We start from the raw sequence: 17197 nt of genomic DNA on the forward strand, positions 1-17197 counted from the left end.
TGTGTTACATCGCCTTTATGGAAGCCTTTAAAACCACCATGAATGAATCTCAATACCGGTAAGTGCTTGTATATATATCAAACCATTGCACTGCACCATAAAAAACGTGTTATGACAGAGTACATTACAACAGTTGTAAATGAATCATGACCAGTGTGTGTGTGTGTGTGTGTGTGTGTGTGTGTGTGTGTGTGTGTGAGTGATACATTATGTTGATGATTGAATGACATACACTTACTGCCACAAACTGGTTATTCTCCAGTTTAATGATATCACCCACTCTTACATTCATCCACTTCTCCTTCTGAAGACTGAGAGAGAAACGAGGGAGGGAGAGAGAGAGAAAGAGAGGGAGGGAGAGAAGGAGGGAGGGTGAGAGGGAGAGAGAGAGAGAGAGAGAGGGAGGGAGGGAGAGAAGGAGGGAGGGTGAGAGAGAGAGAGAGAGAGAGAGAGAGAGGGAGGGAGGGAGGGAGGGAGGGAGGGAGGGAGTGAGGGAGGGAGTGAGGGAGTGAGGGAGGTAGGTAGGTAGGTAGGTAGGTAGGTAGGTAGGTAGGTAGGTAGGTAGGTAGGTAGGTAGGTAGGTAGGTAGGTAGGTAGGTAGGTAGGTAGAAAGAGAAAGAAGGAGGAACTAAATTATAAATATAAACAGCTTACAATGTGTGAAGAGAACAGCATGAGTATTGGTCAGCAGCAGAAGTGACTGTCTGTATTTCTGAGTGTAGACTGGACTAGAAGACTGTCTGTATTGCTGAGTGTAGACTGGACTAGAATACTGTCTGTATTGCTGAGTGTAGACTGGACTAGAAGACTGTCTTTATTGCTGAGTGTAGACTGGACTAGAAGACTGTCTGTATTGCTGAGTGTAGACTGGACTAGAAGACTGTCTGTATTGCTGAGTGTAGACTGGACTAGATGAATGGCTGTATTGCTGAGTGTACACCGTACTAGATGAATGGCTGTATTGCTGAGTGTAGACTGGACTAGAGGACTGTCTGTATTGCTGAGTGTAGACTGTACTAGATGACTGTCTGTATTGCTGAGTGTAGACTGTACTAGATGACTGTCTGTATTGCTGAGGGTAGACTGGACTAGAAGACTGTCTGTATTGCTGAGTGTAGACTGTACTAGATGAATGGCTGTATTGCTGAGTGTAGACTGTACTAGATGAATGGCTGTATTGCTGAGTGTAGACTCTACTAGATGAATGGCTGTATTGCTGAGTGTAGATTCTACTAGATGACTGTCTGTATTGCTGAGTGTAGACTGGACTAGATGACTGTCTGTATTGCTGAGTGTAGACTGTACTAGATGACTGTCTGTATTGCTGAGTGTAGACTTTACTAGATGAATGGCTGTATTGCTGAGTGTAGACTGTACTAGATGACTGTCTGTATTGCTGAGTGTAGACTGGACTAGAATACTGTCTGTATTGCTGAGTGTAGACTCTACTAGATGAATGGCTGTATTGCTGAGTGTAGACTGGACTAGATTACTGTCTGTATTGCTGAGTGTAGACTGGACTAGAAGACTGTATGTATTGCTGAGTGTAGACTCTACTAGATGAGTGGCTGTATTGCTGAGTGTAGACTGTACTAGATTACTGTCTGTATTGCTGAGTGTAGAGGAGACTTACGAGCCCTGGATGACGACCTGAGACTGCCGGTTGTTCACCTGGTTGTCACTCTTGTGACGGAACTGAAGGAGACAAGAGTTGACATGTTTTTCTCTCCAAATAGTATGTGTTTTGAATAGTGTAAGTTAGGACAGTTACAATTATCAACCAACAATTACGGACAAAAACTTCAAAATAATAGTCATGATCTGCACATCTTAAGACATTTATTTTAGGAGACGGGGCATTCAACTTTATATTCAACTAGATACAGTTCACCCAGTAGCAGTTTTTCGTTTTACATGAAGTGGGTAAAGTTGGTAATCATTTTACATGAAGTGGGTAAAGTTGGTAATCATTTGACATGAAGTTGGTAAAGTTGGTAATCATTTTACATGAAGTGGGTAAAGTTGGTAATCATTTTACATGAAGTGGGCAAAGTTGGTAATCATTTTACATGAAGTGGGTAAAGTTGGTAATTATTTTACATGAAGTGGGTAAAGTTGATAATCATTTTACACGAAGTGGGTAAAGTTGGTAATCATTTTACATGAAGTGGGTAAAGTTGGTAATCATTTTACACGAAGTGGGTAAAGTTGGTAATCATTTTACATGAAGTGGGTAAAGTTGGTAATCATTTTACATGAAGTGGGTAAAGTTGGTAATCATTTTACATGAAGTGGGTAAAGTTGGTAATCATTTTACATGAAGTGGGTAAAGTTGGTAATCATTTTACATGAAGTGGGTAAAGTTGATAATCATTTTACATGAAGTGGGTAAAGTTGGTAATCATTTTACATGAAGTGGGTAAAGTTGGTAATCATTTTACACGAAGTGGGTAAAGTTGGTAATCATTTTACATGAAGTGGGTAAAGTTGGTAATCATTTTACATGAAGTGGGTAAAGTTGGTAATCATTTTACATGAAGTGGGTAAAGTTGGTAATCATTTTACATGAAGTGGGTAAAGTTGATAATCATTTTACATGAAGTGGGTAAAGTTGGTAATCATTTTACACGAAGTGGGTAAAGTTGGTAATCATTTTACATGAAGTCGGTAAAGTTGATAATCATTTTACATGAAGTGGGTAAAGTTGGTAATCATTTTACATGAAGTGGGTAAAGTTGATAATCATTTTACATGAAGTGGGTAAAGTTGGTAATCATTTTACACGAAGTGGGTAAAGTTGGTAATCATTTTACATGAAGTCGGTAAAGCTGGTAATCATTTTACGATCAGAAAGGCACAGTCGGGAGAAGCTTCATTTTCCAAAGTTCCAAACGGTCAGAACCATTTGTTTTTGAGACAGGGGTTTCACCAAAGCTGTGTTGTAATCATTAGGTCGTCATAGCACTTTTTACAGACGCATTATGATGCATTACAAGCTCTAAAGATTATTCAACCTAAATTACAATTATAACAATAACCATTCCCATTTGCGTGACAATTCATTGTTACCCCAAATTCCATAATCGTCACAGCCCTAGTGTGTGTGTGTGTGTGTATGTGTGTGTGTGACAGACACTCACGTAGTCATCGGTGGCATCCTTTACTGCAGTGATGCTGAGCACCAGGACTAAAGGCACTATGGTGGTGAACCAGGAGAGAGACGAGATCTGAGGAATCAACTGGAGAGAGAGAGGGAGCGAGAGAGAGAGAGAGAGAGAGAGAGAGAGAGAGAGAGATGAACAGAGAGGGAGGGATGGGGGCAGGAGGAAGGAGAGGGAGGGAGAGAGAGAGAGAGAGAGAGAGAGAGAGAGAGAGAGAGATTAACAGAGAGGGAGGGATGGGGGCAGGAGGAAGGAGAGGGAGGGAGAGAGAGAGAGAGAGAGAGAGAGAGAGAGAGAGAGAAAGAGAGAGAGAGGGAGGGAGAGAGAGAGAGAGAGAGAGAGAGAGGGAGGGATGGGGGCAGGAGGAAGGAGAGGGAGGGAGGGAGAGAGAGAGGGAAACAGAGAGGGAAATAGAGAGGGAGGGGGGCAGGAGGAAGGAGAGGGGGGGGGGAACAGAGAGGGAGGGGGGCAGGAGAAAGGAGAGGGAGGGAGAGAGAGAGGGAAACAGAGAGGGAGGGGGGCAGGAGGAAGGAGAGGGAGGGAGAGAGAGGGGCAAACAGAGGGAGGGAGGGAGCAGGAGAAAGGAGAGGGAGGGAGAGAAAGAGGGAAACAGAGAGGGAGGGGGCAGGAGAAAGGGGAGGAAGAGCGAGAGGAGGGAGGAAGGGGAGAGAAAGAGAGGAGAGCGAGAGGAGGAAGGGGAGAGAAAGAGAGGAGAGCGAGAGGAGGGAGGAAGGGGAGAGAAAGAGAGGAGAGGAGGGAGGAAGGGGAGAGAAAGAGAGGAGAGCGAGAGGAGGGAGGAAGGGGAGAGAAAGAGAGGAAAGCGAGAGGAGGGAGGAAGGGGAGAGAAAGAGAGGAGAGCGAGAGGAGGGACGAAGGGGAGAGAAAGAGAGGAGAGCGAGAGGAGGGAGGAAGGGGAGAGAAAGAGAGGAGAGCGAGAGGAGGGAGGAAGGGGAGAGAAAGAGAGGAGAGCGAGAGGAGGGAGGAAGGGGAGAAAGAAAGAGAAGAAAGCAGTCTCTACGATGTACCTGCTGTGTCCTTCAGTGTGGTGAAAACTGATAGCCTCTCTTTCTCCCCTCCCCACTCATCTCTAGCCCACCCCCCTTTACAGCACCCCTGTCTTCACTTCCTCTCCCTCCATTGCTTTATCCCCGTCTCTCTCTGCCCTCCCCATACCTCCACTTCCTCTCCCTGCTTCCATCTTACCTGCAGTATGAGCAGAAAGAGGAAGTAGGTGTTGGCCACTTCCTGGAACTGTTCAAACAGGTTGACGGGCAGAAAGGTGATGACGTTGTACTTAGACGTCACAATACAGTTACTCTGAGAGAGATAGAGAGCGAGAGAGAGAGATAAAGAGAAATAAAGAGAGATAAAGAGAAGGGGGAATAGAGGAAGGTATGTTCTAAATGTGAAATACTAATTACTACAAAAATAGAAAATGTTGGTCTATGATTAGTCATGTACTGTACTTAAACATAAATACACATATATAATCATGTACGCACACAAACACACAAACTATCTCTCTTACCGCATACTGAAACTTCTCGTTGTATTCTCTGTCATTGGCCCGAACCCTCCTCTCCTCCTCTGGTGAAACACACACAACACAACTGTGAGACAGACAACACATAACTTTGAATAACACAACTCTGAAACATCTTAACCAAAAATATCTTTGGGATAACACACAGATTCCCTGCCAGGGACCTTGCCTTTGTGTGTGTGTTTGTAAGAGGGTGATTATCCCAGGCCGAGCCCATATCACTAATTCATCAATACAGATGTTCTATGTTAATTTGATCCCTCTGTTGTCACTGGGAATTTTCCTGTGCAGCAGGAAAGGCACATTTTCAGTGTATTCAAGGTTTAAAAAGGCTTTTAAATGTTGTCATTTCCACTTTAAAATGTCAGACTAAACGAAAAATGTATCAACCCCTACAAAAATGTCCATTAATTATAATCCACATAATAATTCACATTTCCTGTTGCTGCAGGATTATTGTCCTGCTGTGAGAAACTGGTCAGATTAGCATAGAACATCTGTAACTACAGTCTGTGTTGGGACAGAAAAAGAGAGATGGAGAGAGGTTGATTTAGCCTATCTAATTAACATATACAGTGCCTTGCGAAAGTATTCGGCCCCCTTGAACTTTGCGACCTTTTGCCACATTTCAGGCTTCAAACATAAAGATATACAACTGTATTTTTTTGTGAAGAATCAACAACAAGTGGGACACAATCATGAAGTGGAACGACATTTATTGGATATTTCAAACTTTTTTAACAAATCAAAAACTGAAAAATTGGGCGTGCAAAATTATTCAGCCCCCTTAAGTTAATACTTTGTAGCGCCACCTTTTGCTGCGATTACAGCTGTAAGTCGCTTGGTGTATGTCTCTATCAGTTTTGCACATCGAGAGACTGACATTTTTTCCCATTCCTCCTTGCAAAACAGCTCGAGCTCAGTGAGGTTGGATGGAGAGCATTTGTGAACAGCAGTTTTCAGTTCTTTCCACAGATTCTCGATTGGATTCAGGTCTGGACTTTGACTTGGCCATTCTAACACCTGGATATGTTTATTTTTGAACCATTCCATTGTAGATTTGAATTTGACGGCTCTTTTCTGGATGTTGATAATTAGTGGGTATCTCTCTCTCTCTCTAGGAGGATGCTGAAAGCTCCAGCTCTTCAGCCACTCAAACTCCTCCCTCCATCTAAATATTAAGAGACTAACTCCCTTCCCCTTAGCAACAATGCTCTCCCTCCTGTTCATCAACTTAGAGAAACTGTATTCTCTCACTCCCCTTCTCTTTCTTTCTCTCTCTCACTCCCCTTCTCTCTCACTCCCCCCCGCTCTCTCTCTCTCTCTGGTTTTGAGCTGATGCAGTGAATGTTTTGGAGAAACACTCCCTGCCTCCTGTCCTCTAATATTGATGAGAGCTTTTAAAATTAAATGACTGCTCTGTTTATCCAGAGTAGAGCACACACACACGCACACACACACACACACACACACACACACACACACACACACACACACACACACACACACACACACACACACACACACACACACACACACACACACACACACATACCATTAAAGTGTGAAGAAGAGAGTGAGGTGAAAAGGTCTGTCCTCTGTCCTCATTGCTAACAATGCGTGGTCAGGGGAATCATCAGACAGATAATACTATAGAAACCAAACTATTAATAATGATATGAAACCCCACACACATACACATACAATTTTGTAGTGTGCAAAACATGCATACACACAGCTGCAATCAATTTGTGTAACACAGAAATGTGAAACCAAACACACACACACGCACACACACACACGCACACACACACACACACACACACACACACACACACACAAAAACACACACACACACACACACAAAAACACACACACACACACACAAACAAACACAGTTTGCCTGACCTGCACAGGTAGGTCAGGCAAACACTGCCCCTGTCCTGTTTCAGAGGAATCGGAAAAAAAAGCATACAGTACACACACAGTCACACACCTGCTAACTTCCTTCCTGTTTGTCTCTGTCAGCAGACCAGTCTATAACCAGCCCCTCAACCACACACACACCAGTCGTTTCCTGTGCAGCAGCATGCATGTCAGTCCCTCTAGTCTCATCCTCCTGAGGAATAGCCTTGTTCAGCACTGTCTGACCTACCAAAACACACAGCCCCATCTGACCTACCAAAACACACAGCCCCATCTGACCTACCAAAACACACAGTCCCATCTGACCTACCAAAACACACAGTCCCGTCTGACCTACAAAACACACAGTCCCGTCTGACCTACCAAAACACACAGCCCCATCTGACCTACCAAAACACACAGCCCCATCTGACCTACCAAAACACACAGCCAAATCTGACCTACCAAAACACACAGTCCCATCTGACCTACCAAAACATACAGCCATGTAAGACCTACCAAAACACACAGTCCCATCTGACCTACCAAAACACACAGCCCCATCTGACCTACAAAAACACACAGCACTGTCTGACCTACCAAAACACACAGCCCCATCTGACCTACCAAAACACATAGTCCCGTCTGACCTACCAAAACACACAGCCCCATCTGACCTACCAAAACACACAGTCCCACCTGACCTACCAAAACACACAGTCCTGTCTGACCTACCAAAACACACAGCCCCATCTGACCTACCAAAACACACAACCCTGTTTGACCTACCAAAACACACAACCCTGTTTGACCTACCAAAATAGTCCTGTCTGACCTACCAAAACACACAGTCCTGTCTGACCTACCAAAACACACAGTCCCATCTGACCTACCAAAACACACAGCCCCATCTGACCTACCAAAACACACAGTCCCATCTGACCTACCAAAACACACAGTCCCGTCTGACCTACCGAAACACACAGCCCCATCTGACCTACAAAACACACAGTCCCGTCTGACCTACCGAAACACACAGCCCCATCTGACCTACAAAACACACAGTCCTGTCTGACCTACCAAAACACACAGTCCTGTCTGACCTACCAAAACACACAGTCCCATCTGACCTACCAAAACACACAGTCCCGTCTGACCTACAAAACACACAGTCCTGTCTGACCTACCAAAACACACAGCCCCATCTGACCTACCGAAACACACAGCCCCATCTGACCTACAAAACACACAGTCCTGTCTGACCTACCAAAACACACAGTCCCGTCTGACCTACCAAAACACACAGCCCCATCTGACTTACCAAAACACACAGCCCCATCTGACCTACCAAAACACACAGCCAAATCTGACCTACCAAAACACACAGTCCCATCTGACCTACCAAAACATACAGCCATGTAAGACCTACCAAAACACACAGTCCCACCTGACCTACCAAAACACACAGTCCTGTCTGACCTACCAAAACACACAGCCCCATCTGACCTACCAAAACACACAACCCTGTTTGACCTACCAAAACACACAACCCTGTTTGACCTACCAAAATAGTCCTGTCTGACCTACCAAAACACACAGTCCTGTCTGACCTACCAAAACACACAGTCCCATCTGACCTACCAAAACACACAGCCCCATCTGACCTACCAAAACACACAGTCCCATCTGACCTACCAAAACACACAGTCCCGTCTGACCTACCGAAACACACAGCCCCATCTGACCTACAAAACACACAGTCCCGTCTGACCTACCGAAACACACAGCCCCATCTGACCTACAAAACACACAGTCCTGTCTGACCTACCAAAACACACAGTCCTGTCTGACCTACCAAAACACACAGTCCCATCTGACCTACCAAAACACACAGTCCCGTCTGACCTACAAAACACACAGTCCTGTCTGACCTACCAAAACACACAGCCCCATCTGACCTACCGAAACACACAGCCCCATCTGACCTACAAAACACACAGTCCTGTCTGACCTACCAAAACACACAGTCCCGTCTGACCTACCAAAACACACAGCCCCATCTGACTTACCAAAACACACAGCCCCATCTGACCTACCAAAACACACAGCCAAATCTGACCTACCAAAACACACAGTCCCATCTGACCTACCAAAACATACAGCCATGTAAGACCTACCAAAACACACAGTCCCATCTGACCTACCAAAACACACAGCCCCATCTGACCTACCAAAACACACAGCACTGTCTGACCTACCAAAACACACAGCCCCATCTGACCTACCAAAACACATAGTCCCGTCTGACCTACCAAAACACACAGCCCCATCAGACCTACCAAAACACACAGCCCCATCTGACCTACCAAAACACACAGTCCCATCTGACCTACCAAAACATACAGCCATGTAAGACCTACCAAAACACACAGTCCCACCTGACCTACCAAAACACACAGTCATGTCTGACCTACCAAAACACACAGCCCCATCTGACCTACCAAAACACACAACCCTGTTTGACATACCAAAACAGTCCTGTCTGACCTACCAAAACACACAGTCCCATCTGACCTACCAAAACACACAGCCCCGTCTGACCTACCGAAACACACAGTCCTGTCTGACCTACCAAAACACACAGTCCTGTCTGACCTAACAAAATACACAGCCCTGTCTGAACTACCAAAACAAAAAAGCCATGTAAGACCTACCAAAACACACAGCCCCATCTGACCTACCAAAACACACAGCCCCACCTGACCTACTAAAACAAACAGTCCTGTCTGACCTACCAAAACACACAGCCCCGTCTGACCTACCAAAACACACAGTCCCATCTGACCTACCAAAACACACAGTCCCATCTGACCTACCAAAACACACAGCCCCGTCTGACCTACCAAAACACACAGTCCCATCTGACCTACCAAAACACACAGCCATGTAAGACCTACCAAAACACACAGTCCCACCTGACCTACCAAAACACACATCCCCATCTGACCTACTAAAACAAACAGTCCTGTCTGACCTACCAAAACACACAGCCCCATCTGACCTACCAAAACACACAGCCCCGTCTGACCCACCAAAACACACAGTCCCATCTGACCTACCAAAACACACAGCCATGTAAGACCTACCAAAACATACAGTCCCACCTGACCTACCAAAACACACAGTCCCACCTGACCTACCAAAACACACAGCCCTGTCTGAACTACCAAAACACACAGCCATGTAAGACCTACCAAAACACACAGCCCCATCTGACCTACCAAAACACACAGCCCCATCTGACCTACCAAAACACACAGTCCCACCTGACCTACCAAAACACACAATCCTGTCTGACCTACCAAAACACACAGCCCCATCTGACCTACCAAAACACACAACCCTGTTTGACATACCAAAACAGTCCTGTCTGACCTACCAAAACACACAGTCCCATCTGACCTACCAAAACACACAGCCCCATCTGACCTAACAAAACACACAGCCCCATCTTACCTACCAAAACACACAGCCCCGTCTGACCTACCGAAACACACAGTCCTGTCTGGCCTACCAAAACACACAGTCCTGTCTGACCTAACAAAATACACAGCCCTGTCTGAACTACCAAAACAAAAAAGCCATATAAGACCTACCAAAACACACAGCCCCATCTGACCTACCAAAACACACAGCCCCACCTGACCTACTAAAACAAACAGTCCTGTCTGACCTACCAAAACAGACAGCCCCGTCTGACCTACCAAAACACACAGTCCCATCTGACCTACCAAAACACACAGTCCCATCTGACCTACCAAAACACACAGCCATGTAAGACCTACCAAAACACACAGCCCCATCTGACCTACCAAAACACACAGTCCCATCTGACCTACCAAAACACACAGCCCCGTCTGACCTACCAAAACACACAGTCCCATCTGACCTACCAAAACACACAGCCATGTAAGACCTACCAAAACACACAGTCCCACCTGACCTACCAAAACACACATCCCCATCTGACCTACTAAAACAAACAGTCCTGTCTGACCTACCAAAACACACAGCCCCATCTGACCTACCAAAACACACAGCCCCGTCTGACCCACCAAAACACACAGTCCCATCTGACCTACCAAAACGCACAGCCATGTAAGACCTACCAAAACACACAGTCCCACCTGACCTACCAAAACACACAGTCCCACCTGACCTACCAAAACACACAGCCCTGTCTGAACTACCAAAACACACAGCCATGTAAGACCTACCAAAACACACAGCCCCATCTGACCCACCAAAACACACAGCCCAGTAAGAAGACATTAACCTAGGCCCTATATAAACAGTTGATGGACCATAAGAAGACATTAACCTAGGCCCTATATAAACAGTCCATAACATGCACACACCAGGCTTGAAGTTTGAGCTGTACCACAACACTGCTGACAGTCAGTGTGAGAGATAGGATCTACATTTGGCCAGTTTCTCACAGCAGGAAAATAATGCTGCAGCAACAGGAAATGTGATTTATTATGTGGATTATGTGGGTTGATACATTTTTCTTTAGGGCAAATACAGTCTGACATTTAAGTGGTAATAACAAACTTTGGAAGCCTCGTAAAACCTCGAATACACTACAAGCAGGCAGGTAGGTTGGTCACATAACAGCCATTTGCCCGCTGGCAGGCAGGCAGGTAGGTTGGTCACATAACAGCCCCATGCCTGCTGGCAGGCAGGTAGGTTGGTCACATAACAGCCATTTGCCCACTGGCAGGCAGGTAGGTTGGTCACATAACAGCCATTTGCCCGCTGTCAGGCAGGTAGGTTGGTCACATAACAGCCATTTGCCCGCTGTCAGGCAGGTAGGTTGGTCACATAACAGCCCCATGCCCACTGGCAGGCAGGTAGGTTGGTCGCATAACAGCCATTTGCCCGCTGGCAGGCAGGCAGGTAGGTTGGTCACATAACAGCCCCATGCCCACTGGCAGGCAGGTAGGTTGGTCGCATAACAGCCATTTGCCCGCTGGCAGGCAGGCAGGTAGGTTGGTCACATAACAGCCCCATGCCTGCTGGCAGGCAGGTAGGTTGGTCACATAACAGCCATTTGCCCGCTGGCAGGCAGGTAGGTTGGTCACATAACAGCCATTTGCCCGCTGTTAGGCAGGTAGGTTGGTCACATAACAGCCCCATGCCCACTGGCAGGCAGGTAGGTTGGTCGCATAACAGCCATTTGCCCGCTGGCAGGCAGGCAGGTAGGTTGGTCACATAACAGCCCCATGCCTGCTGGCAGGCAGGTAGGTTGGTCACATAACAGCCATTTGCCCACTGGCAGGCAGGTAGATAGAGATATACAGGCTTGCCAACCACAGATTCTCTTCCAGACCCATTTTGCCACTGCCAAAGCCATCCAAGCAAGCCTGTCAAGGTCCAAACCATTGTGCGTCTTTAGCCAGGCCCATTAAGCATTTATACAGCTCCCTGCATGACAGCCTCAAGAGACCGGCAGCCTCACGCAGCTGCACGCTCCAGCCTCCAGCCACAGTACCTGTCAGAGCTACGCAGCAGGACGCTCCATCCTCCAGCCACAGTGCCTTTCAGAGTTACGCAGCAGGACAATCCAGCCCCCAGCCACAGTGCCTCTCAGAGCTACGCAGCAGGACGCTCCATCCTGCAGCCACAGTGCCTCTCAGAGCTACGCAGCAGAATGCTACAGCCACAGTGCCTCTCAGAGTTACGCAGCAGGATGCTCCATCCTCCAGCCACAGTGCCTCTCAGAGCTACGCAGCAGCACACTCCATCCTCCAGCCACAGTGCCTCTCAGAGCTACGCAGCAGGACGCTCCAGCCTCCAGCCACAGTGCCTCTCAGCTACGCAGCAGGACACCCCATCCTCCAGCCACAGTGCCTCTCAGAGCTACGCAGCAGGACGCTCCAGCCTCCAGCCACAGTGCCTCTCATAGCTACGCAGCAGGACGCTCCATCCTGCAGCCACAGTGCCTCTCAGAGCTACGCAGCAGCATGCTACAGCCACAGTGCCTCTCAGAGTTACGCAGCAGGATGCTCCATCCTCCAGCCACAGTGCCTCTCAGAGCTACGCAGCAGCACACTCCATCCTCCAGCCACAGTGCCTCTCAGAGCTACGCAGCAGGACGCTCCAGCCTCCAGCCACAGTGCCTCTCAGCTACGCAGCAGGACACCCCATCCTCCAGCCACAGTGCCTCTCAGAGCTACGCAGCAGGACGCTCCAGCCTCCAGCCACAGTGCCTCTCATAGCTACGCAGCAGGACGCTCCATCCTGCAGCCACAGTGCCTCTCAGAGCTACGCAGCAGCATGCTACAGCCACAGTGCCTCTCAGAGTTACGCAGCAGGATGCTCCATCCTCCAGCCACAGTGCCTCTCAGAGCTACGCAGCAGCACACTCCATCCTCCAGCCACAGTGCCTCTCAGAGCTACGCAGCAGGACACTCCAGCCTCCAGCCACAGTGCCTCTCAGCTACGCAGCAGGACACCCCATCCTCCAGCCACAGTGCCTCTCAGAGCTACGCAGCAGGACGCTCCAGCCTCCAGCCACAGTGCCTCTCATAGCTATGCAGCAGGACGCTCCATCCTCCAGCCACAGTGCCTCTCAGAGCGACGCAGCAGGACGCTCCATCCTCCAGCCACAGTGCCTCTCAGAGCTACGCAGCAGGACGCTCCAGCCTCCAGCCACAGTGCCTTTCAGAGTTACGCAGCAGGACAATCCAGCCCCCAGCCACAGTGCCTCTCAGAGCTACGCAGCAGGATGCTCCATCCTGCAGCCACAGTGCCTCTCAGAGCTACGCAGTAGGATGCTCCATCCTCCAGCCACAGTGCCTCTCAGAGCTACGCAGCAGCACACTCCATCCTCCAGCCACAGTGCCTCTCAGAGCTACGCAGCAGGACGCTCCAGCCTCCAGCCACAGTGCCTCTCAGCTACACAGCAGGACACCCCATCCTCCAGCCACAGTGCCTCTCAGAGCTACGCAGCAGGACGCTCCAGCCTCCAGCCACAGTGCCTCTCAGAGCTACGCAGCAGGACGCTCCATCCTCCAGCCACAGTGCCTCTCAGAGCTACGCAGCAGAACGCTCCATCCTCCAGCTACAGTGCCTCTCAGAGCTACGCAGCAGGACGCTCCAGCCTCCAGCCACAGTGCCTCTCAGAGCTACGCAGCAGGACGCTCCATCCTCCAGTCACAGTGCCTCTCAGAGCTACGCAGCAGGATGCTCCAGCCTCCAGCCACAGTGCCTCTCAGAGCTACGCAGCAGGATGCTCCAGCCTCCAGCCACAGTGCCTCTCAGAGCTACGCAGCAGGACGCTCATGCCTCCAGCCACAGTGCCTCTCAGAGCTACGCAGCAGCACGCTCCAGCCTCCAGCCACAGTGCCTCTCAGAGCTACGCAGCAGCACGCTCCAGCCCCCAGGAACAGTGCCTCTCAGAGCTACGCAGCAGGACGCTCCATCCTGCAGCCAGTGCCTCTCAGAGCTACGCAGCAGCATGCTCCAGCCACAGTGCCTCTCAGAGCTACGCAGCAGCACGCTCCATCCTCCAGCCACAGTGCCTCTCAGAGCTACGCAGCAGGATGCTCCAGCCTCCAGCCACAGTGCCTCTCAGAGCTACGCAGCAGGACGCTCATGCCTCCAGCCACAGTGCCTCTCAGAGCTACGCAGCAGCACGCTCCAGCCTCCAGCCACAGTGCCTCTCAGAGCTACGCAGCAGCACGCTCCAGCCCCCAGGAACAGTGCCTCTCAGAGCTACGCAGCAGGACGCTCCATCCTGCAGCCAGTGCCTCTCAGAGCTACGCAGCAGCATGCTCCAGCCACAGTGCCTCTCAGAGCTACGCAGCAGCACGCTCCATCCTCCAGCCACAGTGCCTCTCAGAGCTACGCAGCAGGATGCTCCAGCCTCCAGCCACAGTGCCTCTCAGAGCTACGCAGCAGGACGCTCCATCCTCCAGCCACAGTGCCTCTCAGAGCTACGCAGCAGCACGCTCCAGCCTCCAGCCACAGTGCCTCTCAGAGCTACACAGCAGGACACTCCAGCTTCCAGCCACAGTGCCTCTCAGAGCTATGCAGCAGGACGCTCCGGCCTCCAGCCACAGTGCCTCTCAGAGCTACGCAGCAGCACGCTCCAGCCACAGTGCCTCTCAGAGCTACGCAGCAGGATGCTCCATCCTCCAGCCACAGTGCCTCTCAGAGCTACGCAGCAGGACGCTCCAGCCTCCAGCCACAGTGCCTCTCAGAGCTACGCAGCAGCACACTACATCCTCCAGCCACAGTGCCTCTCAGAGCTACGCAGCAGGATGCTCCAGCCTCCAGCCACAGTGCCTCTCAGAGCTACGCAGCAGGACACTCCAGCCTCTAGCCACAGTGCCTCTCAGAGCTACGCAGCAGGACGCTCCATCCTCCAGCCACATTGCCTCTCAGAGCTACGCAACAGGACGCTCCAGCCTCCAGCCACAGTGCCTCTCAGAGCTACGCAACAGGACGCTTCAGCCTCCAGCCACAGTGCCTCTCAGAGCTACGCAGAAGGACGCTCCAGCCTCCAGCCACAGTTTCTCTTAGAGCTACGCAACAGGACGCTCCAGCCTCCAGCCACAGTGCCTCTCAGAGCTACACAGCAGGACGCTCCAGCCCCAGCCACAGTGCCTCTCAGAGCTACGCAGCAGCACGCTCCAGCTTCCAGCCACAGTGCCTCTCAGAGCAATGCGCAGGACGCCCCAGCCTCCAGCCACAGTGCCTCTCAGAGCTACGCAGCAGCACGCTCCAGCTTCCAGCCACAGTGCCTCTCAGAGCTACGCAACAGGACGCTCCATCCTCCAGCCACAGTGCCTCTCAGAGCTACGCAGCAGGACGCTCCAGCCTCTAGCCACAGTGCCTCTCAGAGCTACGCAGCAGGACGCTCCATCCTCCAGCCACATTGCCTCTCAGAGCTACGCAACAGGACGCCCCAGCCTCCAGCCACAGTGCCTCTCAGAGCTACGCAACAGGACGCTCCAGCCTCCAGCCACAGTGCCTCTCAGAGCTACACAGCAGGACGCTCCAGCCTCCAGCCACAGTGCCTCTCAGAGCTACGCAACAGGACGCTCCAGCCTCCAGCCACAGTGCCTCTCAGAGCTACACAGCAGGACGCTCCAGCCTCCAGCCACAGTGCCTCTCAGAGCTACGCAACAGGACGCTCCAGCCTCCAGCCACAGTGCCTCTCAGAGCTACGCAGCAGGATGCTCCAGCCTCCAGCCACAGTGCCTCTCAGAGCTACGCAACAGGACACTCCAGCCTCCAGCCACATTGCCTCTCAGAGCTACACAGCAGGACGCTCCAGCCCCCAGCCACAGTGCCTCTCAGAGCTACGCAGCAGCATGCTCCAGCCTCCAGCCACAGTGCCTCTCAGAGCTAAGCAACAGGACGCTCCAGCCTCCAGCCACAGTGCCTCTCAGAGCTACGCAGCAGCACGCTCCAGCCTCCAGCCACAGTGCCTCTCAGAGCTACACAGCAGGACGCTCCAGCCCCCAGCCACAGTGCCTCTCAGAGGTACGCAGCAGGACAATACAGAATCCCATTATCCAGCCTTTAAACTTTAAACTCTTTACTGGGACACAGAGACATCTACAGCATAGAAACTAGGTTAGAGCAAGGCCTGGAGGATTTTACAAGCTACTATCATCCTGTTGAGAGGATGTGTGTGTGAGTGAAGGCATGATGTATGGATCTGTGTTACCATGAGAGAGGCAGATCCACAGCAGAGCTCTCTCTCCTTCTCTCTCACTCTCTCCCTCTTGTCCCCTTCTTCCCTTTCTCTCTCTTTCTCTAGACATGACGGCACCAGCCACAAATTCCTGACGCACCAGTTCTTAGACTCACCCCGTGGCCACACACATTCACACACACCAACACACATGCACTATTCTATCTACACACACATTCACACACACCAACACACACACACTATTCTATCTACACACACATTCACACACACCAACACACACACACTATTCTATCTACACACATATTCAATGTTCTATCTAGTGGGTTGTATTCTGCTGCCTGGTCTTGTAGATGTTCCCTAACTGAACCCTGAGGACGGTCTGTCTGATACTGTCCCATTGTTTACTTTGTAAACACACACACACACACACACGATGAGATTCAAGGTAAAAGGTTAGGGAGAAGCAGTGCAGTGTCTGTGACTGGTGCCTATAAGATGGATCAGTGTCCCACCGTCCTGGGCTGTCTCACCCGAAGAACAAGAACTTAGTGTCGTACACGTACACATACACACACACACACACAGACACACACACATACACACATACACACACACACATACTTACACACACACACACACACAGACACACACACATACACACATACACACATACATAAACACACACACACATACACATACACACACACACACACACACACACACACACACACACACAGAGACACATACACACACATACACACACAGACACACACACATACACACATACACACACACACACATACATACACACACACACACACATACACACACACACACACACACACACACACACACACA

General features: G+C 50.0%; 1 protein-coding gene across 4 annotated transcripts in view; it reads right to left on the reverse strand.

The window, feature by feature from the left end:
* The window catches only part of LOC110520786 (phospholipid-transporting ATPase ID), an 86212-nt gene that overhangs the window by 40286 nt on the left and 28729 nt on the right, over positions 1-17197 (reverse strand). For 3 of the 4 annotated variants that reach the window (XM_090223570.1, XM_090223568.1, XM_090223565.1), the window contains 5 exons: positions 4690-4748; positions 4365-4478; positions 3141-3239; positions 1634-1695; positions 239-311 (listed from right to left, as the gene is read on the reverse strand). In XM_090223570.1, the coding sequence (XP_090079696.1) occupies positions 239-311; positions 1634-1695; positions 3141-3239; positions 4365-4478; positions 4690-4748 (407 nt within the window). The remainder of the gene's footprint in view (positions 1-238; positions 312-1633; positions 1696-3140; positions 3240-4364; positions 4479-4689; positions 4749-17197) is intronic. The other variant, XM_090223572.1, reaches the window with a different exon arrangement.

Source organism: Oncorhynchus mykiss, chromosome 3 (assembly GCF_057628025.1).
Source record: "Oncorhynchus mykiss isolate SJ-2025 chromosome 3, ASM5762802v1, whole genome shotgun sequence".
In the NCBI taxonomy this organism is placed as follows: Eukaryota; Metazoa; Chordata; class Actinopteri; order Salmoniformes; family Salmonidae; genus Oncorhynchus; species Oncorhynchus mykiss.